The sequence below is a fragment of the Oryza glaberrima genome, chromosome 10 (assembly GCF_000147395.1).
Source record: "Oryza glaberrima chromosome 10, OglaRS2, whole genome shotgun sequence".
Taxonomy (NCBI): Eukaryota; Viridiplantae; Streptophyta; class Magnoliopsida; order Poales; family Poaceae; genus Oryza; species Oryza glaberrima.
This window is the reverse complement of record NC_068335.1, coordinates 20,102,530-20,116,119: the sequence shown is the minus strand read 5'-3', so window position 1 is coordinate 20,116,119 and position 13,590 is coordinate 20,102,530. Positions and strand designations below refer to the sequence as shown.

General features: G+C 46.8%; 1 protein-coding gene across 2 annotated transcripts; it reads right to left on the bottom strand.

Annotated features, from left to right (window-relative positions):
• Positions 1-1,668: 1,668 nt before the first annotated feature.
• Positions 1,669-3,229, bottom strand: LOC127753390 (uncharacterized). Of its 2 annotated transcripts, XM_052278877.1 has the most exons (4): positions 3,125-3,229; positions 2,713-2,995; positions 2,496-2,614; positions 1,669-1,866 (listed from the first exon to the last, which is right to left on the bottom strand). In XM_052278877.1, the coding sequence occupies exons 1-4, from the start codon at positions 3,185-3,187 to the stop codon at positions 1,852-1,854; spliced, it is 480 nt and encodes a 159-aa protein (XP_052134837.1). In that variant the 5' UTR covers positions 3,188-3,229; the 3' UTR covers positions 1,669-1,851. The 2 variants fall into 2 exon arrangements, with proteins under 2 accessions (XP_052134837.1, XP_052134836.1); XM_052278876.1 differs by lacking the exon at positions 1,669-1,866 and having other exon boundaries at positions 2,390-2,614.
• Positions 3,230-13,590: the final 10,361 nt, after the last annotated feature.

Below are 13,590 nucleotides of genomic sequence, written 5' to 3'. Positions count from 1 at the left end.
GCCTCCGAACAAACCTCAACAAAAGCCAAATTGCCCCTATCCGGTGTGATAGCATTGATCTCTCCAGCATCATTGGGATCTTCCCAGTAGGCCTAACAAACTTCCCAATGAAATACCTTGGCCTACCCCTCATGGTTGGAAGGCTCAAGAAGGTCCACATTCAGCCCTTAATGGACAAGTGCCGAGCGCGTCTCGCTCCTTGGCAAGGCAAAATGATGTCGACCGCCGCTAGAATCTGCCTAACGAAATCAGTCCTCACGGCATAGCCCATCTACCACCTAACATCACTAAAGCTACCAGATGGAACCCTAGAGGAGTTGGACAAAATAAGAAGAAAATTCCTTTGGGCGGGGGGCGAAAACATCTCGGGGGGAAAATGTAAAGTCAACTGGAAAAGGGTCTGCAGGCCAAAAGATTTGGGTGGCCTAGGTGTTATGAACCTGCAATATTTCACATCAGCTCTAAGCTAGGCTCAGATGGCTTTGGAACGAATGGGTGGCGCCGGATAAGCCTTGGGTGGGATCTGTGCTACCATGCAATCAGCTAGACAAATACCTCTTCGCGGCCACAACAACAATAACGGTGGGAGATGGCAAAATTGCACGCTTTTGGAGCTCAAAATGGCTAGACAATCAAACACCGCAATTGATTGCCCCAGATATTTTCGTGGCCTCTAGAAGAAAGAATAGAACTGTGCATGATGCCTTAGCAGAAAACAAGTGGATACGAGATATTGATGTCTCTCGCATCTTCGAGGCGAATCACCTCCAACAGTATGTCCGCCTCTGGAGAATGATCAGAGATATGAGGCCTCTAAGAGAAAACCACGACAGCATCCGATGGAACCTCACAGCAAATGGGCAGTACTCGGCAAAATCGGCCTATCGAATACAATTCCTTGGGGCTGCCAAATCTACCTTCTATCAGTCAATCTGGAAGGCATGGGCGCCGCCGAAGTGCAAGTTCTTCTCTTGGCTGGTCACGCAAAATAGAGTATGGACGGCAGACAGGCTGGAAAAAAGAGGATGGCAAAACCAAAAGATTTGCCCACTTTGTTATAATGTTGATGAATCGGCCCTGCATCTCCTGGCCAAATGCAAACTCACAAAGAGGATATGGGCAGAAATGCAGAGATGGACTGGGACTGACCTTCAGATGGACAACTCGGAAAGCTGTCACTCAGTCGAGCAATGGTGGACACTCGTAACGGAATCTCCAAACACCCCATGCAAGCCTCTCAGGACCCTGGTGATTTTAATCTCGTGGGAAATCTGGTGCGAAAGAAACGCAAGAATCTTCCGCAACAATGCATCTACGCCATCCTCAATTCTAGCAAAGATCAAGGAGGAAGGGAGAGCATGGGTCAAAGCAGGGGCTTCAATCCTGCAAGAGTTCGGAATTTTGGAAGATATCACTTAATCCCTGCTTTTTGCCTCTCCTCTTGCGGGTTATTTGTTTCGTTTTTTTTCATCTAACCCTGTATATATCTCGCTATATTTTTTCCTGCTCTATTAATATATTCAAGGCAAAGCTTTTGCCTTCCTTCAAAAAACAAGCAGCAGAACAGGTAAGAGCTGCAGCAGTCACATATATTTCAGATTACTACTACGACTCTAGGAGTATCATCAATAGAAACCATGCCAACTAGTACTCCAATTGGGGGTTAGTTTCTAAGAGTAATTTCTGCATATAACAATCCATTTGGGTTGTTGCAAAATACATAGCATATCAGAACAGCCAAGGTATCACAAATGATGCGGCTGCCATCATGAAGCAAGTATTGTACTACCGAAACCTGATCGGAAGAAGGATTAAACACTAGGGAAGCCGGTTGACATCGCCCCGTGTTCGTCACGGACGCCAGCACTGGAACAAATGAACAACAAGATAAGCACATCAGTTAAGCAAGGGTTGGTTTATATCACATAAACTGGTGGTAAACCGAGATCAACAAAATGCACAATGATGGTAAAGGGCATGGAGCTAGAAATGAAACAATTAATTAAGCCATATGAACTTGACATAGCAGTGACCAACGACCATATAGCTAACTAAGTAACTATAACAAGATGAATGCACTGTAACTGCAGTTGGTATTGATCTAGGAATCGAATCATTAAGCTGTAGGCTATAAGCCTATATATAACGGCACAAACATGCATGATTAATTAGTCGAGTTGCGCACAATTTTAGTTGGCAAACTAAGTCTCTTTACGGCAGAACAATCGAAGTGGAAGCAACAACTGTTCAAATGACATGAAACTGCTTGGCTAATCATACAACCACAACAGAACTGAACATTAGAGCTTCTAAAATTGAAAGCGATCTCACTACTCATCGCCAACCAATGAAGCTGTAAAAGCAGCAGATGAAGTCAGCAGAAAAAAAAAGTTAAATGCAATAGAATAACACGAATTCAATGTAGCAATAGAATTATCATACTACCATTGTCAGGTTTCAAAAGTTTGGGGTGGAACAAGAAAATAATGGCTAACCTGCAACGGTAACGAGAAAATTACAGCGTCCATAAAAGTTCTGACGGCTGTGCAGATGAAGGCACCGAGTACGGTTAGCATGAAGACGAGAGGGAACACCATGAGAAACTGGTGTTGTGCTATAGCAAACGTATAGTGAAAAAAATATATGAATAAATCGGATAAAAAATGTCACCAGTACTCTTTAAGCAAAAATGAAAATCTAAATTAATTTTACCAGATGAGCAATTAAGTTTAACGAATTCGATGTAGCCTATGAAGCTGGCATTGATCTTGAATACGACGTATGCCAAAACCATGATGGTGTCCAAGATGTAGACAAGGTGGTCATGCCGAATCCTCCAAAGAAACAGACGAACCCGAGCCCGAAGAACCCGCAGATGCCACACCCACATGAACCGCCTGAAATGCACGCGCAGCCACCATCTCACGACCAGCTGCCTGAGAAGCATACGCATCCACAACATCATGATCACCCGATTCCTCAGCCTCCTCAAAGCCTGCAAGAACCCAGCCACATTGACATTGCCTGGCTGCTGCGCCATCGCCATGGCTAACCCCTGCTCCCCCCGGATCCCCCTCCTCCACCACAAGCCCCCTCGCAGCCACGCCTCATCCAGAATACGCACCTCGAGAATGGGGAAGTAGCCGTCGTCGTGGCCCTCTCCGCGCGCCGCCGCCTCCGCCGCCATGCTCGCCGGAGTGGGTAGCTGAGTTGAGAGCCTGGGAGGAGGCTGAGGCCGGAGTTAATTTGTGAGAGAGTGAAGGAAGCTTGTCTCGGACGCTTCACGGCGATTCTCGAGTGCTGCTGCTGATCGCGTGTCTGGTCCGTCCGATGGGCTCCAGGTGGATTTTGACCGTCGGATCAAAACTGCAACGGTGCCGGCTGTGTTTGGAATTATGGGTTCCGACTCCTCTCTATCGTATTCCACGCGCATATATTTTTTCAACTGCTAAGCGGTGTGTTTTTTTTTAAAAAAAATTCTATACAAAAGTTGCTTAAAAATCATATTGATCCAATTTTTAAAAAAGAATAACTAATACTTAATTAATCTCACACTAATAGACCGCTATGTTTTCCGTGTGTACCGTGCATATGTTGGGAACAGCTCATTCCAAACACGTACACACCCACCAATCCTGCACCCGTTTCACTGCACGTGGGCCATGGATGGAGCCTATAGTCCACTGACTTTATGCTGACGTGCATGTATAGAACAGCCACAGCCACAGGCTTCTCCAACAAACCTTTTACTACATTTCTACGGTACATTTTAATACTATAAATCTAAACTTTTTAAGACTTTATTCGTTTTGAAGGACTCCTAAAGAAAATCTCAATTCCTCTAGAATAAGCACTGTTCATGCATTCGGTTTGTAGGATTCAAAGGAAAATTTTCCATAGAAACACTATGCCAATCCTCCAAAATGTACTAATTCCATAGGAATAAAAATATCCACTCCAACCTTTTTTGTTTAGCTCAGTGTAGAAAAAATTCATACGTTCCAATCCATTGTTTTGTACGTGCATTCCTATATTATTATTACGTTTTTTCTATTCCTATGATTTAAAAATCCTATGAACCGAATAGGCTCTTAAATTATTACATTTTGAAACGAAGAGCGTAGTAGTTGGTTTCATATCCAAATGGACCTGCATACGTCTAGTGATGTTGTCTGAACTCTCACTCTGCCTGCCCGTCCTGATGTGTATATTAACAGAGCATGGGCCAATATAGCCAATTCGGGCCCATAATGAATGGTCAAAGTTTACGAAGGCCCGTCGGAATTTGTAAATAAATGCATGTACTTTCTTAGAAACTAAAACTTAGAACGATTGATTGTGTTACATGTCAAAATTTTATAGTTAGATAAAATATAGTGTTAGTATATTGTATACATCTACTTCACTGTTATGCATGTCTATCCCAACTGTACAATATTTTCGACACAAAATATGAATTCTCAAACACATAATAATCTTTTTGAAAAAAATGATAGATATGCATTTTAATTTCATTTTTAAATCGGTGTTGAGATACGTCTTTAATTCAATCCTCAAGTTTATGTTGGAGATCGACCCGTTAAATTAAGATGACCGGCCCAAGCCTATAGTAGTATATGTCAAGCCTACTGATTGGACCTTGCGTGTCCAGTACTATTTAGGCCCACTAAGTTTCAATTCGTTTATTTCCTTTAGTTAGGAGTTGATGTCAATTTAAACTTCTGATGTACCGACATTTGAGAACAAGCATTATCTATACAGAACTTTTTCAAAAAAATAAATGCACACTACCAATATTTCATAAGTTAGTTTTACCTACTCCCTACGTTATATTTTGTGAAACAGTTTATATATTTATCTTTAGGTCACACATAGGCGTTCGTTAGAGGGTTGGGAGCCCTCGCTCCTTGCATGCAAAATAGAACATATGATTAACAAATGATTAGTTAAGTATTAGCTAAAAAATTTAAAAAATAGATTATATGATTTTAAAGTAACTTTTATATAGGATTTTTGTTAAAAATATATTATTTAATAGTTTAAAAAGTGCGCGCACGAAAAACAAGAGGTAAAAGTTGCGGAGTCTCCTAGCAAACACAACCTTATTGTGTGTCAGAAATGCTACTGATTTTTTTATATATAAATCTAGCCAAACCAAACTCAAAATGTCTTATACTATAGCTTCGGTCCCAGAGCTATAATCTGGTTGATTTTCTCTTAGATGGAGTACGACTACTAGAGCTTTATTATAGCTTAGCACAAATAGTCCTTTTAGATCAATTATGTTTTCAAATTTGTTTTCCTTTTCTCGATATAAAGGAATTATATATTTTGCCGCATTTTAAGGATTTTCGTGATATACGCACGGCTAGATATGCTGTTCTGATTTTTGTCAATAAACAATAACAACTGATATATACACACTAGTTGATCCCCTGTCCCGTGCGAGATGTATATAAACAACCGTCGGCGGCTAGTCTTATCCATAAACTATGTCAGTCTAAAAGGAGGAAAATGCTACAAACCTGGCGGTCCAAAGCTCACCAAACCAGCTAGGATTATGTACAAAAGGCCAGTGGCAGTTTGGCACCAAATTAAAGGGAAAGAAGACTCGAGGTTGCCATTTCATCCAAACAAGAAAAAGAAACGAGATGACATGATGCATGTACTCCACGATCGAAAAACGAACAGTGTTTTGACTGAGCTGAAATGGACAGCATCAGCCTGTCGGCAAGCAATCTGCACTGTTAGCAAGTGGCACCCCAGATCGAGCTCGCTGCAGGGGATCTTTGCACTGCTGCACATCTGCACGCATGCATGCAACCAAAGTCAAGTACTGTTGCCACTGGAAGTTGACAAGAGATGTATGCATGCCGTTTCATTCGCGAGATCAACTGCAGGGATGCATCTCCGTTGATCACCTGAAAATGGATGTCTATTTTTAAGCGGTGGGAATTGTCTGTAATATTGCTGATGCAGTAGTAGACATTGACGTGTGAGTCCGGACCCATATCTTAGCCACTGCTACTGCATCGACAGTATTGCACCTATTTTTAATTTAGTTTACTATCGATGCACCAGTGCTCCTGACGGTGACGGCTTATCAGTGTGCATGCTTAGAGAGCTGAAGATTTTTTTTTTCTCTTAAAAAGAAAACTGCAGCTGACATAATTAATCCTCTCCATAAATACAGGCCTAAAATAGTCGACCTATGCCGATGTGCGTGCCTAACCGATGGCAGCAATTAACCGACCGTACGGACGTATAGTACGGTGCAACCAAGTACTACAAACCTCGGCGTCCGTCTCGCCCGCCCCATGCTTTCTCCACGAGTGCCAGTCGTGTCAATCCACTGATCCATACACAAAAAGGAGCAACACGCACACACCAGGTCACCAGCTAGTAGTATAGCTTCATCTACCACCACTCACATCAGCATCAGCTGTACCCATATCGATCCCAAGTCGATCCCCAATTTTGCCATGAGAATCATGCGACCGATGTTGGGGTGTGTGGTGATGGGTCCATACGCACACACACAGACTTGTACATGACCACGCCAGATAGGAACAGGAGAACGGCCGCTTGCTAGCTCGCTCTCTCGCAGGCAAAGATTCTCTCCGACATGGAGCGCGCGGTCGTTGCACGTACGGTGCCAAGCTTAGGATCGCTTGGGCGCCACACGCGCGCACAGGCAACTTGCGAGCTCTCTCCCGATCGGCAACGCGCGCGAGGCGCGACGAGGCAACCGAAGGTGGCAGCGCCGGCCGGTACGTCGTCGACCGTTGGTACATCCGCCTCTCTCCCTTCAATCGACAAGCACGTCCCAACTGACCGTCACTTCGGCAGCACGCGCGCGCTCTCTCTCTCTCACACACACACTCGCTGTCGGTAGAGCTATGGCTGATAAGTCATAGAAAAATAATAAAAAAATGTAAAATGTATTGCGTGAAACTTTAATATCTGAATTATTGGATTTTTTTAGGGGCTGCTATATAACGGAATCCCGTTTTCGAACGGGATGATCCCGAGTAGGTATCAGGTATGATACCTATTAGGTATCAGACGATTATACACAACAGGATGATCCCAAGTAGGTATCAGGTGTGATAACTATCAGGTATCAGACCGTTCTACACACGTTTTAGATGATACTTGAAAGTATCATGTGATACTTATCAGGTACCATGCAATTTCTACTACTATCGTGTGATACTCGCGAGGTATCATGTGAAACCTGTCAGGTATCTGTCACACCCCAATCTGGCACCGCTGTACAACGGCACCTGATAGGAGCGTGTCGTAGGAAAAACGGCGCGAATCACTTCCTACGAAACCGCGATCACAGTACCAGTCCCAGGACATAGCGCTGGTACCCACGGTGACAAATATGAATCATTGCAATCCTTAAATTAAATAGAGGACTTATTTACCTTAACTTAGGTTGTAGCTCAGGACAGCCCGAGAATACAACCGACGACGTGGACGAGGAAACACCAACAGCAACAGCAGCAGCGGAACCAACGAACTAACACCAATCACCACAGGCGACGGCTGGGAACCAGGACGAAACCCTAATCTTCGCTTCACTTCATCTTCTCTTCAAGGCGGAGGAACTATATATATATATATATATATATATATATATATATATATATATATATATATATATATATATATATATATATATATATATATATAGAGAGAGAGAGAGAGAGAGAGAGAGCAAGGGTGAGTACTTTCGTACTTGGCAAGCCATGGGAATTAAGTGTTTAATGCAGGCTTCAAGGGAAGACTGTTGTTTTTGCAATTGATTTTATTTAAACTCCTTTTGAAACAACTAAGTGAGTGCTTCTCAAACGACACGGATGAGACAGTGCGTCTCATCCAGTCGGAGTATGTGCAATGTATCAGTCTTTGAATTGATTCAAGGTTGGCACTCGGCCAACAGCTTTCAAACGGCCACCCGAGCCTAGCTGATCCCATCAGCCACAGATTTTCCAAACATCGATCCCATTCCACAACAGCAATTTCACAAAACAGTAGTCAAACAAAACTACGCTAGGAATCACCTCACATCCGCCCATGACCGTGGGCACGGCTGTTCGAACAGTTTGTTAACCTCTGCAAAGGGGGTACACTTTACCCACATGACATTACTAACCCGGATCACCCAGCCAGTGCAGAACGGCCACGTCTGGAGACCTTGAGGCTTTCATGACAAGGCATTTCGAAAGCCGACACAGGTTCACCATATGCCAACAAGAGAGGTCCCAGACCGACATCAGATTAGGTCCTAAACCATACTGTGCCAGGAAGCCCGGGGGTTCTCCCCGGCACCACCCCGTTGAATCCACATATCTCTTGGCATCATGGCTCCCCCGATTAGCTAATTACTCAGCCAGGGGTGTCCCATTCCACCCATGTGGTCGCACTTGCCTTATGTTCGGATAAAATTCCAAGGAAACAGTCCTTAAGTGCAAGAGCGGGGAAACCGTACTCCCAGTATGTCCCCCGGTCTGCGGTTTTGGAAATTCATTTAGTTCGCAAACACCGACCCAGGTGTCGGGTTTTTCCAAGTCTTTTATAAAACCCCAAGTTTTACCCATCGTTGGATATTTTAAATTTGAGGGAAGGTGTTCCGATGCGCGTGCCTAAGGGCCCATGCATCGAAGCACAACAGCTGACAAAGAAGGTTTAAGTGTTCAATAATTCAAGGAGGGTAATTGCAGCAATTAGGATTTGGGGGCCAGCAGGCTATCTCGCAAGCCGCGGCCGAATTACTTGTGTAAATCCTATTCATGCAATATTTGCGGAAATGAAATACTTAGTTTTAAATTATAGGTGCAAGATGATCAAAGGTGACTTGCCTTGCTCAAGGTCTTTACTGAGCTTCACGAATCTTCGAGAAATCCACGATCGACGAAAATCCGGTAACCACGACTATACGCAAACAATCGAAAACCTAACCAAAAGACCAAAAGAAAGACCCTATTTAGACTAATTAATAGTGCCATAGATCTTAATTTTACGGAATTACTGGAAGTTGAACGGGGGCGATCGGACGAACGGATCGAGATATATGAATTTTGGAAGTTTAAGTGGAATTTCTGGGCGAAGGAAGATATTTGTGGAACAAGGGGAAATTGATTTATGAAATTTATAGAAATAATATTCTCAAGAATATTATTGACTGTCACTTACGTGCAGGATCAAGGGAAATGATTTATGGAATTTTGGAATAAGGAATTGATTTATGGAATAGGGGAAAAATGATTTATTAAATCCCTTGGAAAAGAAAAGGAAAGAGGGATCCCATTTAGACTTCCTTCGGGCGGCTAGGGCGCGGCCCGAAGGCTATTGCGGCTCGGCCGAACCAAATGGGCCGGCGCGGGCGTGAGGAGGCAGCCCATTAGGGGCGCGCGGGAGAGAGGGAGCGGTCCGGTGGACCAAGTTCACCTCGCGGGGTCCCAGGTGGGGCCCGCATGGCGGCGGCCTGGTTCACGGTGAGGGAGGCGCACGCGGGGGCGGCGCTGGGGTTCGGGAGGGGGAGCGGTGCACGGCGCGGTGCACGGAGGACTAGGAGGCGACGGACCCACGCGCAGCCTCACGGCTCGCGGTGGACCGCGCACGCGAGCGGGGTACGGAGGGAGCGGCTGACCGGGGTCAGCTTGACCCGGTCCGGCCGAGCTGGCGCCGACGTGGCGCCTTCGTGGCAGCCACGCGGGCCGGCGGGAGGAGGAAGAAGGGGGAGGCCGAGATGGACGACATTCGCCGGGGCAGCACACGGGGATTCAAGGGAGGGGGGAGGACACCGGAGTGATGGGAGAGACAAGAGGGAGGGAATCACCGGCCCGGATTGACCGGAGGGAGGCCGGCGGCGACGAATCACGGCGGCGCATGCCGGCGGCGAGCAAAGAGGGGAAACGGCGGCGGTAGACGAGAGGTCGATTCAAGGCGGTGGGAGCATCCAAGGGAGTTGGGGAACCCGTTTCTGGCGCCGGATGGGGTGGAGCGGCACCGTGGAGGGCTGGCGACGACGGCAGCCTCCGGGAGCGGGCGGCAATGGCGGCGAGGCCATGCCAGGCTGCGGCGGGGCTTGGGGCGGCTTCTACGAACTACCGGAAGGCTAGCGGAGCTACCACGTGAGCTAGGGAGGGAGAGGGCGAGTGAGGAAGGGGAACGGGAGGGAGGCACTACCGAGCCGGAACGGGCGCGGTGTCGAGCGGCCGACGGCGCGGGAGCGAGCTCTCCGTTCTCGGGCCGGGGAGAGGAAGGAGGAGGGTGCCCGGAGTCCCGCGTTACGCGTCCTCGCACGCACCGGCCTCCCCGGTGCTTGGCAGCGGACGGCGACGGCGAGAGCAGAGGAAAGGCGAGAATGGCGCGGTTGTGGCAACGGGAGAAACGAGAGAGATTGGGATGGGGAGGGGGACTCGGCTTGGGCTTTATAGCACGGGGAAGGCGGTTTGGGGGAGGAACCGACCTTGGACGAGGCGGTCAAGGGGCGAGCTGGCGGGTGGTCACGGGCGCAGAGGAAGTGACGGTGGCGATGGAAGGGAAAAAGCAAAAAGGGGGAGGGAAAGGAGCTCGGTCCCTTGCCGGTTTGGGCGAGCAGAGGGAGGTGGGAGGGAATGTGAGAGTGGGGAGCCGAGGCCCTGCCTCCACGTCTTGGACGCACGCGCACAGCGGCGCAGAGATGGGGCGACGACAGAGTGGGCACGGGCGGCTGCAAGGCGCAGGCGGGCCAGGGCGGACGGCGACCGAGGGCGGTCGGCCACCACGACGGGAGCGCGCACGGGAACGAGCGAAGGCGGTGGCGGTTTGAATCGGCGGAGCACTGGCGGGGAGCGGCGAGAGAGAGAGAGACGAGAAGGGAGCGAGGAAGAAGAGAGGCGCTGCCTCTCTCTCGCTCGGCTGAGCAGGCACGTGCGGCGCACGTGAGAGGGGGGGAGAGGAAGGCTGGGAGGGGAGATGGGCCGAGGGAGGAAGAATCGGCCCAACGACCAAGAGGGAGGAAAAATAGACTTTTACCGAGGAGTTCGATTCCAAAGGGATTGAGATTTGAAATTTGAATTTCGAACTTGATATTTGGACTCATAGGAATATGGTGGAGTCAAGGAAGGGAGATCAAAGTGAAAACTCAATATTTTCGAATTGGTTTTGTATGTGGAGACTCGAAGAATTATTTGGGGAGGTTTCCAAAGAAAGAGGAAAAAGGAGGAATCTTGGAGGTTGAAGCTCAAGGCTGGGATATGTTTAGATTTACATCCTTGGAGTTGGGACAGGAATTCAAAGGTTGTTAGATAGACGGACGAACCGATGGATAAACTTGTAGATAGATAGATGGATGGATAGATAGGTAGATAGATAGATGAACAGGTAGATAGATTGATAGACATGGAGGGATTCAAGGTTGGGATTTGATATTCTCGGAATCGAGAGAAATATTGGCAAGGAATTTCAAGGACGGGATTGAATTTCGATGTTTGACTTTGGAAGATGAATCGGGATTGACATTTTAGAGGTGGAGGATTTTGATGGCGACGGGAGGGAACAACAATGGAGATTTGAATTGAGATCTTGGCACAACTTAGACTCTCATACAAATAACGAAATTTTCGCATATAGGATTTTGGCGAATTAGTTTTTAACGTCTCACGAAAAGCGGAGCCTTACAGTATCAGATGATTTCAACCACGTATCGCGTGATACTCACGAGGTATCATGCAATACTTGTCATGTATCAGCGATTTCTACCACGTATCGCGTGATATCGCGAGGTATCATGTGATACTTATCAGGTATCAGACGATTTCTACCATTTATCGCGTGATACTTGTGAGGTATCGGATGATACCTACTAGGTATCAGGTGATTCCTATTAGATATAACCGGGCATCCTGTTTGGGAGGAGCATCCCGACACGCGCGGTCGCCCCCTGCAGCCGTCCCCTGTAGACGAGGACGGCGACGGCGGCGGCAGGGGACAGGTGCGGGACGGCGGCGGTGGGGGATGGGCGCGGCAGTGGCGACGGGGAACAGGCGCGGCGGCGGCGGGGGACGGCGACGGCGGCGAGTGAGTAGGCCTGATGCGTGTATGTATAAGAATTGCATTGTGGTGGAGGAGTATCCCGTTGGGGGACAGTATCCCGTCCCCCTAGCATTCTCGTTCTTTTAAGCGGCGGTTTTGAATCTAAATATTTTTTGTGGTGCGTATTATCTATACAAACACTGTATTTTGTTGGTTGTGTATATCCGCTACGTGGATGTAGTGTTCAGTGGATGTAGTGTTCAGGTTTTAATTTATTCTATATAGAAAAGAGTAATAGCTAAGTGTACAAAAATTGACAACGATAGAAATTAAAACCCAAAGATCAACCTAAAATAATAAAAAAAGGTTTTAAATTTTGAACTTTGGTTACTCGATAAACCAACGAGAAAACGATGAGATGACTTGTCGTATGTACGTAGGGCGGACTACAGCAGTAACTCTCGCAAAAGCGACTGACAAGAACGGCATCGCACGGTCGAAAAGCACAGCTCCGGCTGCTAGCTTCCTTCTTCCTCTTCCTCCTCCAAGAGACACGGAGAGAGGAGCAGTAGCAGCGACCTAGCAGCTACAGGTCAAGTACTCGAGTGAGAGTCTACGTACGTCTCCACCTAGCTAGCAATAATGAATCGAAATTATATGTGCGTTACTGTCATTTCTTGGGACGATAATGATGCGTTTAGTAAGTGTCTCATGTCTGAATGTATTTAGCTGTGGATCGAGGATTATATATATTCTTCTTCTAGCAAATCTAGCTAGATAAAACCGGTATAGCTGATCGACGACTAGTGCTAGCTATAGCTGCTGCATGACTCCATCTGCATCCATCTCCATCAACCTGGCTGTTCCATTCGTAGGCCCCATGGCGATGGGGCTAAAAATCTCGGAAAGGCAGTAATGGCGGAATAGTCTTTGGTGCCGACGGCTGCAGAGCTTAGCTAGCTAGCGATCGAGCTGTGGAATCGTCTTCGATTCGATCGTCTCTTTGCTCGATCTGCGGTGGTAAATCGATCGACGTAGACACACTACTCCGTGGTTAATTCCTCTCCATTTCTTTCTCTGCTTCTGACGGAAGCAAACAGATTAATTACCAGCAAGGAGCAAGCAATAATTCATCGATCAATCAAAGCAGAGACGACGACGACGATGATCCGTACGTGCAGTACTGTAGTCGTCTAGCTACATCATATCTGCATGCATGCAACGGTCATATATATGTGAGATTAAGGCGCATCGATCATCATTTGTTGGATGGGGATGATGTTTAATTATATGAACAGCACGGCAACTTGGAACGCACACTAACTTCATATACAGATACTGCAGAACAGATAGCCAATACTCTGGAGCTTCTTTTTCTGGAACTGATCAGAGAATCAGAAATGAAAAGAAAAGAAAAAGAGATTATCCTTAACTAATTAAACGAGATGGGGAACATCAACTGATTGATTGGCATGCTTCGCCTAATATGGCACTGTGTGATCGATCCATCATCGTCTCTGATCGATCTACAAATGTTTGTTTATTTTCTCTGACTTCCAA

Excerpts from the sequence above, each read along its gene's own strand:
- LOC127753390 (XM_052278876.1), bottom strand. The coding sequence starts at position 3,187 with ATGGCGGCGGAGGCGGCGGCGCGCGGAGAGGGCCACGACGACGGCTAC. Across the intron at positions 2,996-3,124 it reads GCTACTTCCCCATTCTCGAG|GCTTTGAGGAGGCTGAGGAA; the intron begins GTGCGTATTCTG and ends GGGTTCTTGCAG. Across the intron at positions 2,615-2,712 it reads TAAACTTAATTGCTCATCTG|CACAACACCAGTTTCTCATG; the intron begins GTAAAATTAATT and ends CGTTTGCTATAG.